Raw genomic sequence first — 22,752 nt, forward strand, 5'->3', positions numbered from 1 at the left:
TTTGTCAGGCTGTTATGAAAGTGTTCAATGTCTGTTGAAGTGTTAGGAAAAGCCTCATGTCTGTGCTTCTGCCTATTGGCCAGCACTGGTCGAGGACCACACTCTTGAGCAGCCCACTCCACACTCCAATCCTCTTCTAAACAGCCGCTCTGGAGTCCTTTTGTTTTTTTTTCTTACAGTTTTACAAATCCATTCGCTTCTTGTTTTCCACGTCCATTCTCCCAGACCATCATCATCTGGGTCAGGGAAGAGAATGCTGCACAGAAAAAAAAAAAAAAAATCCCGGAGCTTCGCAGAGGGTCTCCTTGGAGGATTTAGCAGAGCACAGATCAGCACAGGCATGTGAGGAAAATAACCACAGCTGGGGCCGAAAGACAGCCAGAAGGATGAGAGAGAACAGTGCCTGACGTTCACAAGGGCCGGAAACGGTCTGGTCCCAGCAGACAGACAGGAGGATGCATAATAATCCAGGCGATGCTGAGTAAGGCTGTGCCCTGTGTCGGAAGGGACAGTTAACCCTAGACTGAGGTCTGCTGTATAAAGAAAGCTGAGCACCGAAGAATTGATGCTTTTGAACTGCGGTGTTGGAAAAGACTCTTGAGAGTCCCTTGGACTGCAAGGAGATCCAACCAGTCCATCCCAAAAGAGATCAGTCCTGGGTGTTCATTGGAAGGACTGATGCTGAAGCTCCAATACTTTGGCCACCTGATGTGAAGAACTGACTCATTTGAAAAGACCCTGATGCTAGGAAAGATTGAAGAAAAGAGGAGAAGGGGATGACAGAGGATGAGATGGTTGGATGCATCACCGACTCAATGGACATGGGTTTGAGTAAACTCTGGGAGTTGGTGATAGACAGGGAGGCCTGGGGTGCTGCAGTCCATGGGGTCGCAAAGAGTCAGACACGACTGAGTGACTGAACTGAACTGAGGTCTGCTATAAACTCACTTAGCAAATCATAAAAACCACCCTGGAAAGGATCACTGTTTCCAAGTAACTTATCTGCACCCCAGAAGATTTAACTGCTCAAGAAAATTTAATAGAATGTAAAAACACCCAGGACTCAATAAGGTATGGTTCACAATGCGTGGCTTCCAGTCAAAAATGACCCGGTAGGCAAAGAAGCAAGAAAACACATCCCATAATGAAGAAAATAATCCATCTGCAGAAATCAACCCAGGTCTGACACAGACATTAGAATTAGTAAAGAAGGACAAGTTACTGTTGTTCTATTCCATGTAACAGTAAATAACTTTGCCCCCAGAGTTAACCAGCGACCCAGAAGATATTAAGAGGCCCAGACTGAACTGCTAGAGATGAAAAGGATGTCAGAGATGAAAGAGACACTGAATGGGATTAAACGCAGATTACACATCGCAAGAAATAAAATCTATGACATTAAAGGCGCAGCAACTGTCCGAAATGCAACAGAGAGGAAAAGAATTTGAGATATGAAAGGGCCGTGAAGTGAGCCGTCGGACAACTTCAAGGTGCCAAAACGGGAATTCCTCGGCAGCCTAGCAGTTAGGACGCGGCGCTTTCACTGCCGAGAGCATTGATTGATTCAACCCCTGGTGTGGAATTAAGACTGCAAGCTAGAGTGTAGGGGGAGAAAAAAAAAATTATATATATATGCCAAACCAAGGGATCACTGAATCCCTGAAGTGGAGGCTCCAGGGGAGAATGGCAGAAAACCTGAAGAAACGATGGCCACAAATACTCCAGATTAGATGAAGACTATAAAGCCACAGACCCAAAAAGTTCAGCAAATCTCAAGCATAGGAAGCATGAAAAGTACACCAGGGACATCATGATCAAAGTTCTCAAAATCAATGAGGAAAAGAAAACCTTAAACAAAGGAAGAAGATGTTACATACGAAAAGACAAAGATAAAGATCGCATTGGATTTCTCGTTGAAAACAAGACAAGCAAGAAGACAGCGAAACAACATCTTTAAAGATGAAATAAAAAGCTGTCGACCTAGAATTATACACCCAGCAAATATATATATATATATTTCTATTTATATATTTTAGGACAATTTATATCTTTTATAACCATTATAAAAGGCATTATATCTTTTATAATATTATATCTTTTAAAACCAGTGTGAAGTAAGAATGAATTAAGACATTCAAAAGCTGAAAGAATTCTTTACAGGCAGATCAGCACTACCAAAAAAAAAAAAAGTTAAGTCTTTCCAGGACAAAGAAAATGGAACCAGATGAAAACCTGGATCTGAACAAAGGAATGAAGAGGACCAGAAACAGTAACTGATCTCTTTCTTATTAGTTAAATCTCTTTAAAAGATAATTGATTAGCGCAATGGAATAAAATTGAAAGACCATAAGTAAACCCTAACATTTAGCATCAATTAATTTTTTATGAATATCCCAAGACAATCCAATTGATAAAGACTGGTCTCTTCAACAGATGGTGCTGGGAAAACTGGCTGTCCACAGGCAAAAGAACGGATTTGAACTTCTGCCTCACACCACATACAAAAATGAACTCAAAATGGATCAGAGTTCAACCTAACAACTAAAACTATAAAACTCTTAAGAAAATATGGGCATGAATCTTTGTGACCTTTGACAGGGCTACGTTTACTTAGATAAAGCACCAAAACCACAAGAAACAAAAGAGAAAAGAGATAAATTGGACTACATCAAAATTAAGAACTTTTGTGCTGCAAATAATAATATCAAGAAAGAGACACAACGGTACACAGAATAAGAGAAAATATTGGCAAATTATATCTGATAGATGTATATGAAAAACATATAAAGAACTATTAAAGTGTAACAATAGAAAGACAAATAACCCAACTAAAAATGGGTAAAGGGTCTGAATAGACTTTTTCCAAATAAGACATACAAACAAGCCCATGAGAAAAATGCTCCACATTAGTGGTCATCAGGGAAATGCAAATCAAAACCACACTGAGATTCAGCTTCACACTCACTAGGATGGCCAGGCTCATTCAGATAATCACAGGTGCTGGCAGGAAACGTGGAGACATTGGAATATTCACACACTGCTGGTGGGAACGTGGAGGTGTCGCCACTTTGCAAAACGGTTCCTCAAAAAGCTAAACGTGGAGTTACCATATGACCCGCCAATGCCACTCCTAGGTATCTATCCTAGGGAACTGAAAAAAAATATGTCCACACAAGAACATGCACAGGAATCCTCACAGCGGCAAACGGCCAAAAAGTGGAAAGGAGTATCCACTGACCGATGAATTAATCAAATGCAGTCCATCCGTACAATGGGTTATTGTTCAGCCATGAAGAGTGGTGAAGTTCTGATACACCCTACAGCGTAGTTGACTCTGGCTAATACGATGTTAAGTATTAATAAAAGAAGCTAGTTACAAAAGACCATATACCTATGAATCCATTGGTATGGAACATCCAGAATAGGCAACGCTATAGAGGAGAGGTTGTTTCAGGCTAGAGGATGGGGGATGGGGAGCAGGGTAATGGGTAACTGCCACCTTTACGCCCCCCGATAGTTCCTCAGGGCTAACTGTGTGCTCTGCCTTACGGTAAAGGTGCCAGATAAAGGGAAAAATCAAGATCAGTTAAACGCTGTCCCCATTCTCCCAAAACTAACCTGAGGGGGAGGCACAGACCCTGCAAGCAGCTTCAATCTAATCATATTTCCTCACACCCCAACACAGGTATGGTGTTCCTGAGATGGATCCGAGACCTGCACCCGAGGGGCCACAGCAGAGACCGCAATGGAGGACACCACTCAGAGAGCGACGAGCACCTGTTGGGATGAAGCGGGAAGCACAGGGGTAGGAAAGGGGTGGGTGACGTTCAGTGCGGCCGGAGGCTCCCAGGGACACGGGGTGGAGGAGACGGTGGCAAGAGAGGGGACGAGAAAGGGGCTGGAAGTACGTGGAGGAATGTGCTCAGCGTCAAGTAAACGAATCAGACTATGATGTTATGAGAAGAAGTGGCTGAGGTCTCAGAGCTGGGGAGTGGTGCTGTGCTCAGAGGCCAGCTGTGCTCAGAGGCCAGCTGTGTGGATGGAGCTGCGCAGGGCAGCCGACAGGACCTGAGGCGGTTAGGAGGAACAGAGAGGGTCTTCCCCCCATGGGGGACTAAACCCCCCAGTGGTGGCCAGGAATTGGATCTGCCAGACTCCCAGGCTGGCCGGTGCCCCAGCGGTGCCTTGAAAACCCAACCACAGGATCCACGCCTGCCCCCCGTGGTCAGGGTTCTCTTCCGCTTTAAACCTTAACTGGCAGGAAGGTCACGCTGGCTTTGAAATATCAAGTCAACAGACTCGTATGAGGCAGATGCTTCAGAAGACCACAGGGCGATGAGGAAGGAGCATTAGACGTACGTCTAACTGGGAGAAACAGAACATAAAAGCAAGCACTGTGATGACCTCTGAGCGCTTGAAATGTGGCTAGCGTGACTGAAGAATTAAAACTTTTATTTCATCTTAATTAATGCAGTTTCCATTTAAATAGCCACACGCAGCTACTGACTACCATATTGGACACTGCCAGTCTCGACTTCCTAAACCACGGTTCACTTATCAGTAAGAAACTATCTGTAAGTTTATTGTTTTTAGCACTTTATACATCACAAAGGCAATATAGTCACATTGTGGAAAAAAAATACATGTGGGAGAAGAAAATCACCCATAACCCCCAAAACAAAATAAATAATGTCAGTTCTGGAGAATCCTGCAGACAGAGCAGCCTGGCAGACTATGGTCCATAGGGTCGCAAAGAGTCGGACACAACTGAAGCGACCTGGCGTGCACACACACTCACACGGGCGTCATCTTTGCCAGGGTTGTCATCCTAGTACTATCATTAGGCCAAAATCTGGGTGCCCAGTGGCCTGGTCAAGTCGACACATAAAATGAACCGTCACAGGGCCAGGGTGGGAGACGGAAGTATAGAAGACCATTTGAGAGATGGACCATCTGAGCGACGGGAGATGCTCTCAGCAGGATGAGATCACCAAGAAGGCCCGAGCAGTGACTGATGGAAGCACAAAGCTCAGTCTCCTGTGAAAGCTCTCACTCCCTAAATCCGGGCGTCTGGCACTTGTGTTAGTTAGCATGCAGTGAGCCCCGCTGCGTGTCAGGGCACCCTCCACTCTGCGTTTAGAGTTGAGGAGACCCTGGGTCCCACCAGGGCTCACCTTTGGTCTGGTTATACTGAGAGAATGGGTGCAGATTTCCACCCTCACCACGCGTGTGTAAGTATCAGGTGCTTGGAATGCGGATGTGGCAATCAACGACACAGGTCGCACTGGAGTCACCCTCACACCATGGCTTAGAAGTCCCAGGCTCCTCCCGTGTCCCAGGCACAAAGAAGCTGATGCCTTCCCGCTGTCAGGGATGCCATGGCCTCGGATGGCAGCAACAGAGTCTGCGCTGGGAAGCCAAGTCTGCTCCCAATTCTGCTGTGTGCGGCAGAAGGGGATTTGCTAGAGAGGGACACGTGACCCTGTGACCACGCGCCAAGTAAAATCCTCTCCTCTGACCCGCGCAGCCCTTGGCTCAGCTCCGTCTATTCTGGTGGTTTCCTGATTCTGCCCTCGCCCGCTGGCTCCCTTTGTTATCTGCCCACTGTCCCTTTCTCACATTCTTGTCTTCAGCTTTTCCCCGAGATCCAGCTGACTCATTCAGCTCACACACCAATGCTGAACTATCGGGAATGACTCAGCAGCTCAGAAAACTCAGGGATCAAAGGGCCTAAGGAGGAACAGCCCTCTAATGAAAGCCCTTAATCCGTTTCTCTCCTATGGGTACATCACACCTGCTACCGAATTCTGACTCCCCTATTCCAAGTACCAGGCCACTCTTCTGCATTCACACATCGAAAATATCCCCGAACCCAATCTTTGCTGTCACACAGCACCCAGGCAGAACTGAACCTGAGACGTCACGGCAAGATCCCGTGTCTCTCTAAGCAAAGCTCATTAGATACAGTGGCTGCGAGCAAGGGCTGTGGGTCCACACCGTCCTGGTTTCCAGTGTCAACCAGGCTATATTTAACATCGATATAACCAACCAGAAGGAAACCCAACTTTCCAAGCCTCTGCTCATCTGTGAAATGAGAGTAATAACAACGCTGAACTCTCTCAGGTTGATATGCCAATTCAATGAGCTGGTGGAGGGCTCGGGGCACGGTCAGGCCAGCATAAGTTAGAAAGCTTCCCTGTGAATTACTTATAAATACTGAGATGACTCCTAAGAAAGCAGGCCTGCCATGAATTAAAGGGAGACCTCCCTAATTCAGGCTAGACTATTTCAGAGTCTGGACATCTCCAAAAGCTGGGTTGCTGAGGCGGCATATACAAAGCCAACGAAACATCACTTTGCCAACAAAGGTCCATATAGTCAAAGCTATGGTTTTTCCAAGAATCACATGCAGATGTGAGAGCTGGACCATAAAGAAGGCTAAGCGCTGAAGAATTGATACTTTTCAACTGTGGTGCTAGAGAAAACGCTTGAGAGTCCCTTGGACAGCAAGGAGATCAAAACCGTCAGTCCTAAAGGAAATCAACCCTGAATATTCATTGGAAGGACTGATGCTGAAGCTGAAACTCCAATACTTTGGCCATCTGATTCAAGGAGCTGACTCATTAGAAAAGACCCTGATGCTGGGAAACATTAAGGGCAGGAGGAGAAGGGGTCTACAGAGGCTGAGATGGTTAGATAGCATCACTGACTCAACGGATATGAGTTTGAGCAAACTCTGGGAGATAGTGAAGGACAGGGAAGCCTGGCATGCTGCAGTCCATAGGGTTGCAAAGAGTCGGATATGACTAACAGAAACGAAACACCCTCCAAGGACCCTCTGGTACTTTAGCTGTGACCTTCCTGGTGAATAAATCATCAGTCACTGATTTATTCACTAAGAACCTCTGTCCCACAAATCTGGGCTTATTTCTAGTTGTTTCATTTACTCAAAGGAATGGATTGGCACTTCTGGTGTTCTCAGTGCCGACTCTAACTCTATAGATAGAGTTCCCCAGATGTTTAGTTGACTAGTCATGTCTGAATCTTTGTGACCCTGTGGACCGTAGCCCGCCAGGCTCTTCTGTCCATGGGGATTCTCCAGGCAAGCATACTGGAGTGGGTTTCCATTCCCTTCTCCAGCAGCTCTACCCGACCCAGGGTCGAACGCTGGTCTCTGGCATTGGAAGGCAGATTTTACCACCTGGGAAGCCCCTTTTTTCAGGTGGGGTCTAAATAAAGGTATGAGATCTCACCAAACAAGCCCTCCACTGCCTTTAACAAGCATGGATGTTTGGGTTTGGGCAGGTGGGATGGGCACTGGCATACACTCCTAGTTTTGCTGTGTGCCTTCCCTCAGGTACGGTTGGCAGATCACAGAGCCCGCGTCCCTCCAGGAACACCAGCATCAGAGTCACCTGCTCCCGCCATGACCCGCACACCTCAGCCCTGTCCCCGGAGGGGCCCCATCTGCCCTCCTCTGGGCTCAGGCCCACGCTGGGCATATTCCTCATTGGCCTCGGCACTGCCTGCCCCCAAGACCAGGGCACCCTCATGGTCCATGGGCTTCCGGACAGGAGCATCTCTTATCTAGTCCGTTATTTTCTAATCCACGCAGCTGAAAAATAGTAGGGGCTGTGAACGAGGAAATTGGTTTCACCCACGATTCCAGGGTGGAATTTATTTAGTCTTTACAAGATGAACAAAAGCTTACTTTCTGGATCTAAAACAGCCTGGGGTGAGGACACAGAGTCTGGACTTCTCTCTGCCTCATAGTTTCTTCTGGAAGGTGCCAAGGAGACTTCACTTGACTCCACAAGCCCAGCAAACTTTTTCTTCCTTCTTGCTCAGCCTCTCTCGAGCCCCAGACAGGCGCCAGCTTCTCCTCGGACCGACCACTTGACACAAGGTATCCAGACACGCGGCATGTGGCTGCCGGCCAAGGGCGTGCCCTCCCCTCACCCAACTGTGCCCACAGCTCCCGTAGAGCATCCAGCTGGGGGCACGGCCGCCTTGGGTGGGCAGAGCCCATTGCGGGAGAGGGAGACCCACTGCACACATCTCCATGGCAACCAAACATACCCACTGCTGGAGGAGCCGTTAAGAAAGAACTTTAACAAACCACATAAACGCCCATGCATCATGGCCTGAATGCTTGCTTCTGGGAACCAACTCCAAGGAAGCAACTCACTAGAGGGAGAAAAACACAGGCACAAAAGGCACTTGCTGGAGCCGTGTGTAATGTGCGAATGTGCGGCTGACTCGCTGTGCTATACAGCACAGACTAACACAATACTGCAAAGGGACGCTACTCCAATAAAAATTGAACCAACAAGAAACCCCAGACGCGCCCTGTGCCGTCAAACTGTCAAACGGCTCAGCCAACAACCATGTAACTATTAAAATTATTAGAAATAAAACGAATTATTTTAAAACCAGTAAAATGACCACCAACGTAATGAATGTAACCGTGTAACTAACAACATTATCACTGTTATTACAAAGATGACAGAGACATGGGTGAATGTATGCCACAACATTAAATCAAAAGGGATACAATATCCGTGTACAAGAGGACAACTCTAAAAAATGCACATTCAGTTCAGTTCAGCCGCTCAGTCGTGTCCGACTCTTTGCGACCCCATGAATCGCAGCACGCCAGGCCTCCCTGTCCATCACCAACTGCCGGAGTTCACTCAGACTCACGTCCATCGAGTCAGTGATGCCATCCAGCCATCTCATCCTCTGTCGTCCCCTTCTCCTCCTGCCCCCAATCCCTCCCAGCATCAGAGTCTTTTCCAATGAGTCAACTCTTCGCATATAAAAGTGGACAAAATCTAGAAGGGAAAATGTGAGTGAAAATACCTGTTCTAGAATGACAACAAGATGGGTTTCTGTCTTTGAAACTTTTTGTGGCTGTGATATTGTTCCCACAACCAAAAATGAACTAGACATTGTTGCCTGTTGGCAGATGGGGAACTGCCACCATCCAGAGGCAAGAGGTTTGTCTGGGCGTGTAGACACCTTGGGATCGGAAGGGGGCTACGGACCACGTGTCCAGTCAGCTTGTCCAGGACTGGCTGCTGAGCACCCCAGAGCTCACACGGCAGCCATCGGCCCTTTCGTCTCAGTGTCCTCCTTTCCGGGGTGTGCGAGAGGGATAGGCCCTTTCTGTTGCTCACAGAGGGAATAAATTGTCTGAACCTAGAAACAGCTCGTTTTCTAATGGTCAAATCCATCAGGCCTCGGCCTTGCCTTGTAAGTGCGTGAGAGCTCGACAAGATGCCAGGGTTATGTTTCGATAAAGTATCAACAAGACCGAAGAAGCGAGTGTGAGAGAGTGCAGGTGTGTGCACGCACGTGTGTGTACGCAACGGTGTTTCAAGCCAGATTATTTTCACAAACGAAACGAGGAAACAGGAAAACATGCACACACATATGGAAAAAAACACACTCATCACATACACTTTAACCAACCAAACAGATGTTCCAGGCTAACCTAATCTAGATTTGGAAGCCATGGATTCAGCTCAAACGCTCGGTTTTCAGCCTCGAGAGAGGTCCTTCCCCTCTCTGACCCCATTTTTCTCTTCCACCAACAAAGTCGGGGACGGAGCGGATGAGCCTGGCCCCTACTGTGCCGTGTCCACACACCAAGGCTCACTGAAACACACTCGAAGACCCACAGAGCCAGGATGTGGGGCAGCCTGGCACCGCCTTCCGCTGAAAGCATTCACCGGCAGCAGCAAGTTAACTGAACAAGGGTAGGCCACCGCTGGCGTCCACGAGAAGCTGCTCAGGCACGTGCCTGGGTCTCCAACCACCCCTGCAAGTGGGGAGGAAGCTGCGTGTTTACCCACAACAGGAGTGCCACCACACTCTGTCCTGAGGCCTGGTTTGCTGGCACCGGAACTGCAGAGACAGTGGTTCACGGTTTATGTGAGAAGGCAGGGTGTGCCTAGTTCAGGAGAAAAGGTTCCTTCCTGCTCAGGGAACAAGGAAGGCTTCCTGGGGGAGGAGGCACTGGAGCAGGTGCTCAAGGCGGGACTAAATTTAAATGCGTGCAGTGAGTGGGGAGAAGGGTTTCCAGGGAGCGAATGTGGAAGAGAGAAATTCAGTCAGACTGTAATAAGAAAGTAGGAGGCAATAAAACAGAGACCAGACCACAAGGGCCTTAAATGCTAGAGCAAGCACAATCCCAAAGCAGCTGTCGTCTTAAGCGTGTGTATCCGCCGTAATTTCAAAATAAACTGATTAAGGAACTGCGAGCTAGTCAAGCGGCCACTGGTGGAACCAACGGACTCAACAATAGCCCTTTGCCCCCAAGGACTTTCTAGTTCAAATGGTAATTGCTAGAGGTATAAAAACAGCCTCTGCTCAATATTTATTTTCCCTTTTCCTGGAAGATAGAGCAAATAATCAAGAAACAGTTGCAGGAGCCGAGAGCCTGAGATCATTTTTCAAAGAAGGCATGATCACAACTCTTTACAAATAAGACAACCACACAGGTCAGATATTCTATTTAATTCATCAGTTAATGAGAGACCAGTAAGACGTGATTGCCTTCCCAGGTGGCTCAGTGGTAAAGAATGTGCCTGCCAGTGCAGGAGATGTAGAGGTGTGGGTTCAATCCCTGGGTTGGGAAGATCCCCACTCTAACATTCTTGCCTGGAAAATTCCATGGACAGAGGAGCCTGGTGGGCTACAGTCCATGGGGTCTCGAAGAGTTAGACGTGACTCAGTGAGCACGCACACACACAATAAGGTGTTATACCTGGGAGACAGCAAAGAACCTTCTAGATGCTGGCCATCAGAAATGCTGAACTAAATTGCTTACCAGATGCCAAAACTGGTCAGTCTCCACCAGACACAGTTTGCAGCGCTATGGACAAGAACCACAGGCTTTGCCATCAAGATTTTACAACTTAAGGCTCAAAGGCAAGGAAAGGTCCAGAGACCCAGGGAATCTGATAACCAGCAAAGCCCTACATTCCCACCGCGGATGCTAGGAGATGTGTAATCCATCTCAAGTGAAGTGAAGTGAAAGTCGCTCAGTCGTGTCCGACTCTTTGCGACCCTATGGGCTATACAGTCCATGGAATTCTCCAGACCAGAATACTGGAGGGGATAGCCTTTCCTTTTCCCAGGGGATCGTCCCAACCCAGGGATCGCACCCAGGTCTCCTGCGTTACAGCCACATTCTTTACCAGCTGAGCTGCCAAGGAAGCCCAATCCATCTCAAAGTCTTTCACAATTTTCCCTACAAAGGTGAATAATGATCAAGGTGGAAACCCTTAGGCATGTGTTTTATGGGAAACCTAAGTGAGGATGAAGCCTGAGGTTGGGAACCAGGCATACACCTGTGTCGTCAAGACAAGGCAGGCCCATGCCAACCCAGGGAACGGCAGACTGGGAGCCCCGAGGCCCTCAAGGGCTGTGCCACAAATCAGGTGGCAAAGACCCTCCCATTTCTGGAGGCTCCTAAAATGAGGAGCCTGGCACGAATCCCAGGTGCTCAGTCTGGCCATGCCCGGGAGTCACCTGAGGAGCTAATAAATCTCTCATGCCCCACTCTAGAAACCCCAGACCTAGAGCTTCCGATTGTGCTGGTCAGGGAGAGGCCACCGCACCACTGGCTTTTAAAATCTCTCCACCTCCCCAAAACCACCCCGATGAGTCTAATGAAAAGTCAGGACTAGGGACCACCAGGCCAGACGATAAAACCCCTTTGTCTTGGACACTTTGGGCTTTGTTGTGATGTTCTCTTTCAACTGATGGCTGTCAGCCTCAGTGCAAAACTGGAGGATGTCAGTGGGACATTTTTCAAAAACGCTCCTCAAAATTAATCTTTGCTGGATACCATGAAACAAGCAGAATTCGTGACTTGGTCAGACTTGACAAACAGCCTTCAATGTGTTACAATCTTCCACTATGTTTGCCGTTCATTCAACGAGCAGGCTGCTGAGCTGAGCACAGGCCTGGTCTCCTGATTTGATGTTTTAGGCATAACATCCACAAAGCAGTACAAAGATACCCACAGGTGTTGCTAAGAGGCACCCACACGTGTGTGGCGTGCATTCACACAGGCATTCACACGCAGACACTCACACTGTTCACTCAAACAGCAGCCTCCAGACGAAAGATCAGGGCCAAAGAGCCAAGAAGGGGCCCCGCTTCACACTGGGGTAACTGATGAGTCACCCTTTTGGTTGGCTGGTCCCCACAGTGGGGGAGATAAATGGCAAGAGGGCAGACAACGGTGAATCTCAGCGCTCTCCTCCGAGACCTCTGATGTTATTAGGGATCGCTCAGCTACACCAGAGTGGGCGCCAGGCAGTGCCTGGTACTCTGATGGGCCTTGAGCTAATAGTACAAACCCCTCTTCTAGAGGACACTGTCCTGCCTTCCCGCAGGACCACGCAGGGACATGGGCCAAGTGTCTCCTGGAAGGATGCTCTTCCGTCTCCTCCCTTCCTCGGTCCTCCTGTTCCTCACCCTGGGCCCCCGCTACCCCTACACACACACACACACACGCACACACACACTTACTGCAGGCCGCACAGGTGAAGCATGCATCGTGGTAGAGGTTCCCCATGGCCTGGCAGGCCTGGCCGGCCCCAAACACCCCCTTGCTGCATTTCACACAGGCTCCTGCAAGGGAAAGAACACAGCAGTGAGTGGGGAGAGAAACACTGTAATGTGAGTCAATAAAAATCAACGGACAAAAGCAAGATACCCAGCCGTCCCCACAACCAGCCCATCCCCGAATCCCGAGGGTCACTCCTCTAGAATGTGTGTGTGTGTCTCTCTCTCGCTCTCTCCCTCCATCAGTCTCTCAACTCTCAGTCCTTTCCGCTGCAGGAAACAGCCCCGGGCTCGTGTCCACGCTCCCTCCACACCAGCGTGTTAATGCTCAGAAAACCTCCATTTCTTGCATCTTCTTTCTTGTCCAAAGCTTTCAAAGGCTCTCACCAGGGACTTCCCTGGTGGCCCAGTGGCTAAAAGTCCTCACTCCCAATGCAGGGGAGTGAGGGTCCCTGGGTTCAGTCCCTGGTCAGGGAACTAGATCCCAATGCATCAACTAAGACCTGGTGCAGCCAAACAAATGAGTATTAAATTTAAAAAGGCCCCCACCGTTACAAGACAGCGTCCAAACGCTGCACCATGATTAACACAGGCCAGATATGCCGGCTAAGTGAAAGCTGCTCGGTTGTGTCGGACTCTCTGCGACCCCATGGCTCCTCTGTCCATGGAATTCTCCAGGCCAGAATACAGGAGTGGGTAGACTTTCCCTTCTCCATGGGATCTTCCCAACCCAGGATCGAATCCAGGTCTCCCGCACTGCAGGCAGATTCTTTACCAGCTGAGCCACAACGGAAGCCCAAGAATGCCGGAACTGGTAGCCTATCCCTTCTCCAGCGAATCTTTCCAACCCAGGAATCGAACCGGGGTCTCCTGCATTGCAGGCAGATTCTTTACCAACTAAGCCCAATATGCAGGCTGGCCAACTTCAAATTATTTCCTTTAAGTCTCAATGGTAACTACCAACGGGGACTTACTAACCTCACTTTTTACAAACAGCGATCAGGCCCCCAAGCCCCAGGCCCATCAGACGGCGCGCCCAGTGCTCCTTCCTGCCCCCACCCTGGCCCCTGGGTCTCAGCTCCAGGCTCCCCCGCCTGCGCCCCACGTCCACCCTCTGCTCCCTTACGTGGGTTAATCCACATACGGGGGGTGTTGGCATCTCCCTCCCAAAGAACTCCCTCATTATAGTCAAATGAAAAAAAAATTACAATTATGTAAATAATGTATGAATTTTAAAAAAAGATTCAGGAAAGAAATACACTGAAACTATAAAATTATGACTCATTTCACCACTTTGCATCTTCTGTATTAGAAAAAAAAAATCTTACATTGCTTTATAGCCGAAAAAAGTCTAGTCTCAGAAGGTATTTTGTATCTGGTTTTTGATCTTGGCCATGCTGAGCGGCTTGTAGGATCTTAGTTCCTTGACCAGGGATTGAACCCAGGCCACGGCACTAAAAGTACCAAGTCCTAACCACTGGACTGCCAGGGAATTCCCCTGGATCTGTTTAAGTGCATTGTATAGTGTTACAATTTTTGAGAAACTGATTATATACTTATATACAATTTTTATATAAAATACAAATAAACATATGTAATTTTTCCAAAATTTAAATGTATATTAAAAGGTCCTCTAGGCTTCCCTCGTGGATCAGCGGTAAAGAATCGGCCTGCCAATACAGGCCGGGTTTGATCTGTGGTCCAAGGAGATCCCACATGCCAGGGGGGCACCTAAGCGAATGAGTTCCAACTACTGACCCTGTGCTGCAGAGCCCGAGAGCCACAGCTCGTGAAGCCTGTGCGCCTTAGAGCCTGTGCTCCTCAACAGGGACGCTACCACAATTAGAAGCCCACAGACCGCACCTCGAGAAAGACCGCTCGGCGACGAAGACCTGCCATAGCCAAAAACCAGGAAGAGCTCCCCTAGCAGCCAGCAGGGCAACCAGGGGCTCAGCCAGCCTTCCCTGGCTCTGTCCAATCTGCCAGGCTGCACTCACAGCCACATTCTGCCTACAGGGCCAAAAGTCCTGTGTTTCAAAGTTCTTATCATTCCAAGCTGATAAACGACTTCACCTTCAAAGGAAGTCCAAGCTGACACAGCCTTCAGGAAATGAAGCGCACCCGCTCCAAGCCCACCCGGCCCACAGAGAACACAGAAGCCCAGGACCCGCACGCCGCTTCACCGTCACTCCCTTAGGAAGCACGTGCGGCCGTCCGTAAGGACGGTCCTGTGTCAGCTGAGAAACCGGCTCCCGAGAGACTTCGCTGTGCACAGCTTTAGGGATCACAAGTGGTGGTTATTTGTCATTCTTCTGTTTCAACGTTTTATTATGAAAACTTTCAAGCATGAAAAGAAAAATGGAGAAGAGTCCCATGTGCCCATGACCCCCGTTCTACAATGGTTAGTACTTCGCTGCCCGCCCCTCAGTCAACCCTGCCATCCAATTCGTGATGCATTTCGCAGTAAGATGCAGAGAGCAGTCCGCTTCATCCCAAACACTTCAGTCTGAATATCATTAATAAGAGTTCATTATTTGCTTTCAGTTATCTTTTTTTTCAAGATTAAATTCAAACAGTGAAATGCACAAGCTGTAAGTCTATCACCCGATGAGTTTTGACAAGTAACCTATGTAATGTAAACCCCAAATAAGATACAGAACATTTCCAACACCCCAGCAAGTTCCCCAAGGTGCTTCCCTTCCATCTTCTCTTACTGGCTATGAAATTGCCTGTGTATGTATTTCTTTACCTTGCCAACAGCATGATAAAATTGAAAACTCCAAAGAACTCAGAGGCAGCAGCGTGTATTTTTGTCTGATTATTTCATATACAACGTAGGCTGCTCAAGTAAGTCAAGAACTACATCTATTCTGGAACTTCCTTGGTGGCCCAGGGGCTGAGACTCCACACTCCCAATGCAAGGGGCCCGGGTTCAACCCTTGGTCAGGGAACTAGATCCCACATGCTGCGACTAAATAGCCCACATGCACAGTCAAGACCCAACACAGCCAAGTAAATAAAAGAAGTACATCCATCCTGGGCAAACTGCATTCCTCTGCTGGCACATTCAGAGCTGCCTCCAATGAGCAAGGAAGAATGACAAGGTACACACTACTGTATATAAAATAGGTAACAAGGATTTACCACACAGCCCAGGGAAGCGCATTCAGTATCTTATAACAACCTACAATGGAAAATAATCTGAAAAAGAATATATACAGCGGCTCAGCTGGTAGAGAATCTGCCTGCAATGTGGGAGACCTGGGTTCAATCCCTGGGTTGGGAAGATCCCCTGGAGAAGGGAAAGGCTACCCACTCCAGTACTCTGGCCTGGAGAATTCCATGGACTGTATATAGTCTCTTGCGTCACAAAGAGTAGGACACGACTGAGCGACTTTCACTATATTATACATACATATAAAATCCAAACTGCTTTGCTGCACATCTGAAACTAACACAATGTTATAAATGAACGATACTTCAGTAAAAAATAAATAAAAATGTTTAAAAAGTAAAATAAAACAAAACCTCCAACAAAAAAAAACAAAAAAAAGATGGGGCCATGTCTTAGCTATGACCCTGGAAGTGTTCAATGAAGAACCGCTGAGTTGAATCAATTTCCGTGCAGCTCCACACACAGCCCATGCCGCCTGCCCTCTGCCCTGATCCTCACCCGTTGTACCTGGGGTACCCACATCCCCTTGAGCGCCTTTTACAGAGATTCAGTCTTACCATCTCTGAACACCTGCAGTCCCTCACAAGGTACACTCGTGTGCCCTCAACAAACATACATCAAAATAGAAATGGACGGCATGGCCCTCCGCTGACCACTTCTGGGGCCAGTATAAACACAGTGATGGGGGGAGAACTTTCTCTTGAATGGCAATTACTGGACCACGGTGAGGTATCAAGAATACTATTTGGTGATTCTGGGGTAGATTTTCAGATCACCCGTCCCAAGTGCCCTGGAAGTAGACTCTAAATCTTTACAAAGAGCAACAAAGGCTGGTTTGTCCGGCAGCAACCAAAGCCGGCTCAAAGCAGCCCGGAAGGAACGTCTAAGCAACCTGAGCGTGGTTCCGCTCACGGACACAGAACCTCCCCACGCTCCACATCCCTTCTTCCCTCTTCATCACCGTGGTCTCCGTGCTTAAGCCCCACAGAGATGCTGAATGCAAAGCGCAGAGGAGCACTGAGACTCAGCAGCGTGGTCAGACTTCCACCCGGCCGCGTGGTGAGCGCGGGGCCCCTGAAGACCATGAGGAGAGGCGGGATACACCTCCTGAGTCAGAGGGATGGAGCTGACTCAGGATGCCGTGAACTCAGCTGCTCCGGGCTTGGGGGACAAAATCAGACCACCTCTCGCTCCTACTCATAGAGTGGCCAGACGGCAGCGTCTTCCAGTGGACACTGACAACTGCCCGGGCCCCCCTGGGCTTCCTGCTCCGTTATCTCTCCACATCAGGCCTTCCTCTGCTCCTGCAGCCCGTGGGGAGACACTCTCTCTGGCTTCCTCTTGGTCCGCGGGCTGGGACCTACTGACTTCAGCCTCCCCCTCACTCTCTCTCCTTCCTTGGGGCTGCCGACATCCTTTCTCACCACTCGGAGCACCACGCACAGATACAAAGCAAGGAAGGAAGCCACTTGTGTTCTAAACACTCAGTCACGGATGGAGGAGGTCCCCCGAGGAGCCAAGGAGGTAGGAAAGCGTTTCACCCCTGCGGCTTGCGCTGAATGGATAGCAAAGCACTTCACGGGCAGGAAATAGACTCAGTCTTCCTTTGGCATGGGGGAAAAAAATACTGAAGTAAATTTCATATTCTAGGAAATAATGTTCCTACCAGACCCCAGGCTGGGCTTGTTCATTCAGTGAATGTAGAGTGTGCGCCCCTTTCTCAAACCCAAGTTCCATAAAGGTGCTGTGATGAAGGTCACGCTGCTGGCACGTTTGAAAGATGGATCTGAGCCCAAGTTCTAACTCAAAGGTGCCGTTATCCCCATTTGGTTGGCAGTCATATGGCTATTCCTGCCACACACGTGGAGTCCCTCTCCCCAAAGGGGGCTCCTTCATCACCACCGCCCCCCCACTGCCCAACACACAACCTGTTCAGGGGTTCAGACTCAAGGGAAGCTCCGCCCCAGATCTCCCACTGGCCATCCGGGCCACCTCCCATTCTGGCCCATCCTATACACCCAAGGCCATCTTCCTGCCCAGAGCCTCCATCCCAAGGCCCCCCGCCCCCCGCCCCAGTGCAGAGCCCCTCTGTTCCTCCTGCCCTTCTGCCAGGGACACTGCAGCTAAAGGATTTACCCACCAGTGCTTCTCCACCATTCATTCGGAGCCAGGCTCTCTGCAGACGCTGGCAGCAAGGTGGTGAGCAAGCTGACTCTGGCCCTGCCCTCGGGGGATGGTCATCCAGGGAGCTGGGAAACCAGAATCCGCCCATGCTGATGGGTGAGCTGACCAACATCAACCCAAGTCACGTGCTGTGAGCTCACTAAGGGGCCAGCGCTGAGCAGAAGCTCGCGTTTGTGAAATAACAATACATACAGCGCAATTTCTGCCCTCAGCTCCCCAGTTTGATCTCAGTTCCAGACATGGAGCCCTTAAATCTCTCAGAACGTCCTGGGCAAAATAAGCATCCTTGGTTCTACTGAGGAGGTTCTGGGTGGGCTTCTGGTTGGGTGCTGGTCACCAGAAAGACCAAGCCAGGCTTCCAAGTTTGGAATTTTCAACTCTACCCCTCCATCTTCCAGGGAGGGGAAAGGGGCTGGAAAATGAGTTAATCAATCATGGCTATGTGACGAAGCCTCAACGGGCAGGGTTCAGAGCGCTTTGAGATTGGGGAATACATATATCTGCCAGGAGAGGGACATACTCTGACTCCCAGGGGCAGAAGCCCCTCTACTCAGGGCCTTTCCCTATGTATCTCTTCATCCAACTGTTTGACTGTATTTCTTATCATACCCTTTACAATAAACTGGCAAATGTGTTTCCCTGAGTTCTGTGAGCCATTAAAGCAAATTATCAAACTTGGGAACTCTGATTTGTAGCTGGCCTGTGGGAAGCACAGGTGGCAAACTGGGAGGGGACCGTCTTGTTAGGGCTGAGTCCTTACCCAGTGAGGGCTGTGCTAACCCCGACTAGCATCAGACTGAACTGAACTGTAGGACACCCGACTGGTGCTGGAGAATTGGTTGACGTGGGGAAAGCCGTACATCTGATGTCAGAAGCATAAGCACTACTATAGAGGCAAAACAGAAGTGAGGTTTGTTTGTTTGTTTTCCCCAAAACAAGACTCAATGAGGGGTTGAGTCACTGAGCCACTGTCGGCGCAGTGGTCAAGAATCCTCTGCAGGGGACATGGGTTCAATCCCTGATCCGGGCAGGTCCCATAGGCTATGGAGCAACTAAGCCCATGCCCAACAACTACTGAGCCTGTGTCCCAGAGAGAGCCCATGCTCCTCAACACGGGAAGGCCCAGCGCCACGGCTGGAGAGTAGCTCCCGCTCACCAGACTGGAGAAAAGCCCAGCCAGCGATGGACACTTCTCTTTGCAGCGGCCCCTCCTGTTGCAGAGCCCAGGCTCTAGGCACACGGGCTTCCAGAGTCGCAGGAAGCGGGCAAATAGTGCAGGCTCGAGGGCTGCACCAGGCAGGCTAAGTAGGTATGGTGCACAGGATTAGTTGCCCTGTGACATATGGGATCTTCCCAGACCAGGCATCGAACCTGTGTCCCCTGCACTGGCAGGCGGACTCTCATCTGCTATACCCCCAGGGAAGTCTTCACAGCTTTATTTAACTCAAGGAGTCTCCCAGGCTTGCCCCACTTGCTTCCCATCCCTCAAGGATTGTTGTCCATCCTTGCCTGATATCCAGTATCTTGAACACTTATTCAAGCTGTTCTAACTCTCGTGGTGTACAATAGCAGCTTTCAAATGGCTTGGAGGGGGAAAAACGTTTCTCAAAAAAAGTATCAGTGGAGCCGCGAGTATATATAACAGACAAAAGGGAAACCATGATGGTTGAGGTGGGACAGAGCCTCCTGGAACATCTCGGGCCCCTGAGACAGTTCCAGGAAGATTATCTGAGCAGCAGTCACGCAGCATAACTGATCAAATGCAGACACCACCCAGCCTAGCCTAGGCAGCGTTCCACGTGAAGTAAGTGATCTTGAGCTGACGTTAAATGATCTCCTGCACACTCAGAGCCAAAAAACAAACAGGGTTTAGGGCCACGGCATGTTCCCCCGTGGCTTGCAAAGGCAGGATTTACAAACCAGGAGGCTGGCAAAGCAGCCTGAGTGTGAGGTTTTGGCTCCAGCAGAATTCCTGCTTCCTTCCTGCAGACAGCCGGACAGCTGGGCTGAGGACCCTGCAGCCATCCTTGAACTGACACACAGCCAACCTGGGTGACAACCGAGTCGGCACCTTTCGTTGTTAGCACGAGGTCTGAAATAAAAAGACGCCGTCAGGCCAGCTGATGGGACTGGCCTGGCAAATCATTCCCTCCGGCTCACACCTGGCCTTGTCCAGGTGACCGCTCCCCTCCCACTGAGGACGGGAGGCCTCTGGAAGGCGGGGGCATCATTTTTAGCTCCATCCAGGTGCTGTGAGTCACATGACATCACACAGCCACGGACCACATATTGCACTGAAGAGAGGCTGAGGGCAGGCGCAGGGCACGCAGTCCGGTTAGGGGTGGTTGGGGGAGCAGATCTGAATGAGCAAGCCTGCATGCAAGTTGAACAAGGCCTTTTCTCAGCAGAAGGTTGCAGCCTATGGACCTGGAGGTCAATAGGTTCTGGAAGAGGTGCCAAGCATTTGGGGCAGAACCAGACGAATGGCCCCAGCAACAGACTTCTACCAGTCACCACATAAGCTCATGGAAAAGTCCCCCAAGGCAGTGGGAGCTGGGCTCCTGCCTCCCAGGCAGACGGCCGCTTCTCAAGTCTGGCCGCAGGTATCAGAGTGGACGGCCACCCCTCCACCTCCAGAGACTCAGGTTCCAGTCTGGGGACGGGACCACAAGGCCTCAGCTGACTCGAAGGCGTGGCCAAGGCGGAGAGGCCCGGATGCGGAGGACACACCCAACCCCACACTCCCTGGCCCCTGGGCCTCCCCTGCCTGCCCTCTCTCCCACTCACCCTGTAGTGCCCAGGTCAAGGGATGAAATTCTCACCAGGCCGCAAAGGAAGTATTTAAGGCCATTCGGGGTTACAGGGTCATTGCACTCTCGAAGCTACTCAGAACCAACGATGGCTTCACCTCACTGCAGCGGGAAAGGGAGTGTCTCGCAGTTTCCCAACCACTGCCCTAAGCTCGAGCTTGCTTCCCCAGAGTACCAGCAGGCGTGCTTTTGCTCCGGGGCAAGCCCATCCCCTGGCCTGAATCGTTCCCTGCCCTCCACTCTCTAGAGGAAAAAAAGTTCAGGGTATCTCCAAGCAAACCCTGCACCCGACTCCCCCAGAGCCCCCAGGGCACCCTGAGCCGTGGCTTCTGGGCTTGCCCACCGACATCCTCCCCGTTCCAGAGCCCAGATGTCTTTCTCAACTCTAACCTGAAACAGAAACAGCCTGTCAGCGTAGGAAACGGTGTTCCACCTTGTTGCTGCTGTTCAGTCGCTAAGTCGTGTCCGACTCTGTGACCCCATGGCCTGCAGCACACCAAGCCTCCCTGTCCCTCAGTATCTCCCAGAGTTTGGCAAGTTCATGTTCACCGAGTCGGTGACGCCATCCACCCTGTCAGGAGCTAAATGCAAAGGTGGATGCCACTCCTCACTATCTCGGGGGCAGAGATGAAAATCAATGGTAAAAAGAATGATAAGAGTGTCACGGAGGGTGGAGAGAAAGGGGCATCCTCACTCACCATTAGTGCAAGCATAAACGTGGAGGGCCTTTCTGGAGGGCCATGGGGCACCATGTATTAAATACAAGCCTGAATAACTTCCAGATGTTCAAGCTGGTTTTAGAAAAGGCAGAGGAACCAGAGATCAAATTGCCAACATCTGCTGGATCATCGAAAAGCAAGAGACTTCCAACATCTATTTCTGCTTTATTGACTATGCCAAAGCCTTTGACTGTGTGGATCACAATAAACTGTGGAAAATTCTGAAACAGATGTGAATACCAGACCACCTAACCTGCCTCTTGAGAAATCTGTATGCAGGTCAGGAAGCAATAGTTAGAACTGGACATGGAACAACAGACTGGTTCCAAATAGGAAAAGGAGTACGTCAAAGCTGTACATTGTCACCCTGCTTATTTAACTTTTATGCAGAGTACATCATGAGAAACGCTAGGCTGGAAGAAGCACAAACTGGAATCAAGATTGCTGGGAGAAATATCAATAACCTCAGATATGCAGATGACACCACCCTTATGGCAGAAAGTGAAGAGGACCTAAAAAGCTTCTTGATGAAAGTGAAAGAGGAGAGTGAAAAAGTTGGCTTAAAGCTCAACATTCAGAAAACGAAGATCGTGGCATCTGGTCCCATCACTTCATGGCAAATAGATGGGGAAACAGTGGAAACAGTGTCAGACTTTATTTTTTGGGGCCCCCAAATCACTGCAGATGGTGACTGCAGCCATGAAATTAAAAGACGCTTACTCCTTGGAAGGAAAGTTATGACCAACCTAGACAGCATATTCAAAAGCAGAGACATTACTTTGCCAACAAAGGTCCATCTAGCCAAGGCTATGGTTTTTCCAGTGGTCACGTATGGATGTGAGAGTCGGACTGTGAAGAAAGCTGACCACCGAAGAATTGATGCTTTTGAACTGTGGTGTTGGAGAAGACTCTTGAGAATCCCTTGGACTGCAAGGAGATCCAGCCAGTCCATCCTAAAGGAGATCAGTCCTGGGTGTTCTTTCGAAGGACTGATGCTGAAGCTGAAACTCCAATACTTTGGCCACCTTATGTAAAGAGTTGACTCATCTGAAAAGACCCTGATGCTGGGAGGGACTGGGGCCAGGAGGAGAAGGGGACGACAGAGGATGAGATGGCTGGATGGCATCACCGACTCGATGGACGTGAGTTTGAGTAAACTCTGGGAGTTGGTGATGGACAGGGAGGCTTGGCGTGCTGCGATTCATGGAGTCGCAAAGAGTCAGACACGACTGACTGAACTGAACTGAATAATCTCACGCCACTGGACCAAGAATTTAACAAG

At 49.5% G+C, this 22,752-nt stretch overlaps 1 protein-coding gene across 1 annotated transcript in view; it reads right to left on the bottom strand.

Annotated features, from left to right (window-relative positions):
* LIMD1 (LIM domain containing 1) overlaps positions 1–22,752 on the bottom strand; it is a 73,260-nt gene that overhangs the window by 28,305 nt on the left and 22,203 nt on the right. The window contains exon 2 of the mRNA XM_069560887.1: positions 12,547–12,648. Coding sequence (XP_069416988.1) covers positions 12,547–12,648 — 102 coding nt within the window. The remainder of the gene's footprint in view (positions 1–12,546; positions 12,649–22,752) is intronic.

Source organism: Ovis canadensis, chromosome 19 (genome assembly GCF_042477335.2).
Source record: "Ovis canadensis isolate MfBH-ARS-UI-01 breed Bighorn chromosome 19, ARS-UI_OviCan_v2, whole genome shotgun sequence".
Lineage (NCBI taxonomy): Eukaryota > Metazoa > Chordata > Mammalia > Artiodactyla > Bovidae > Ovis > Ovis canadensis.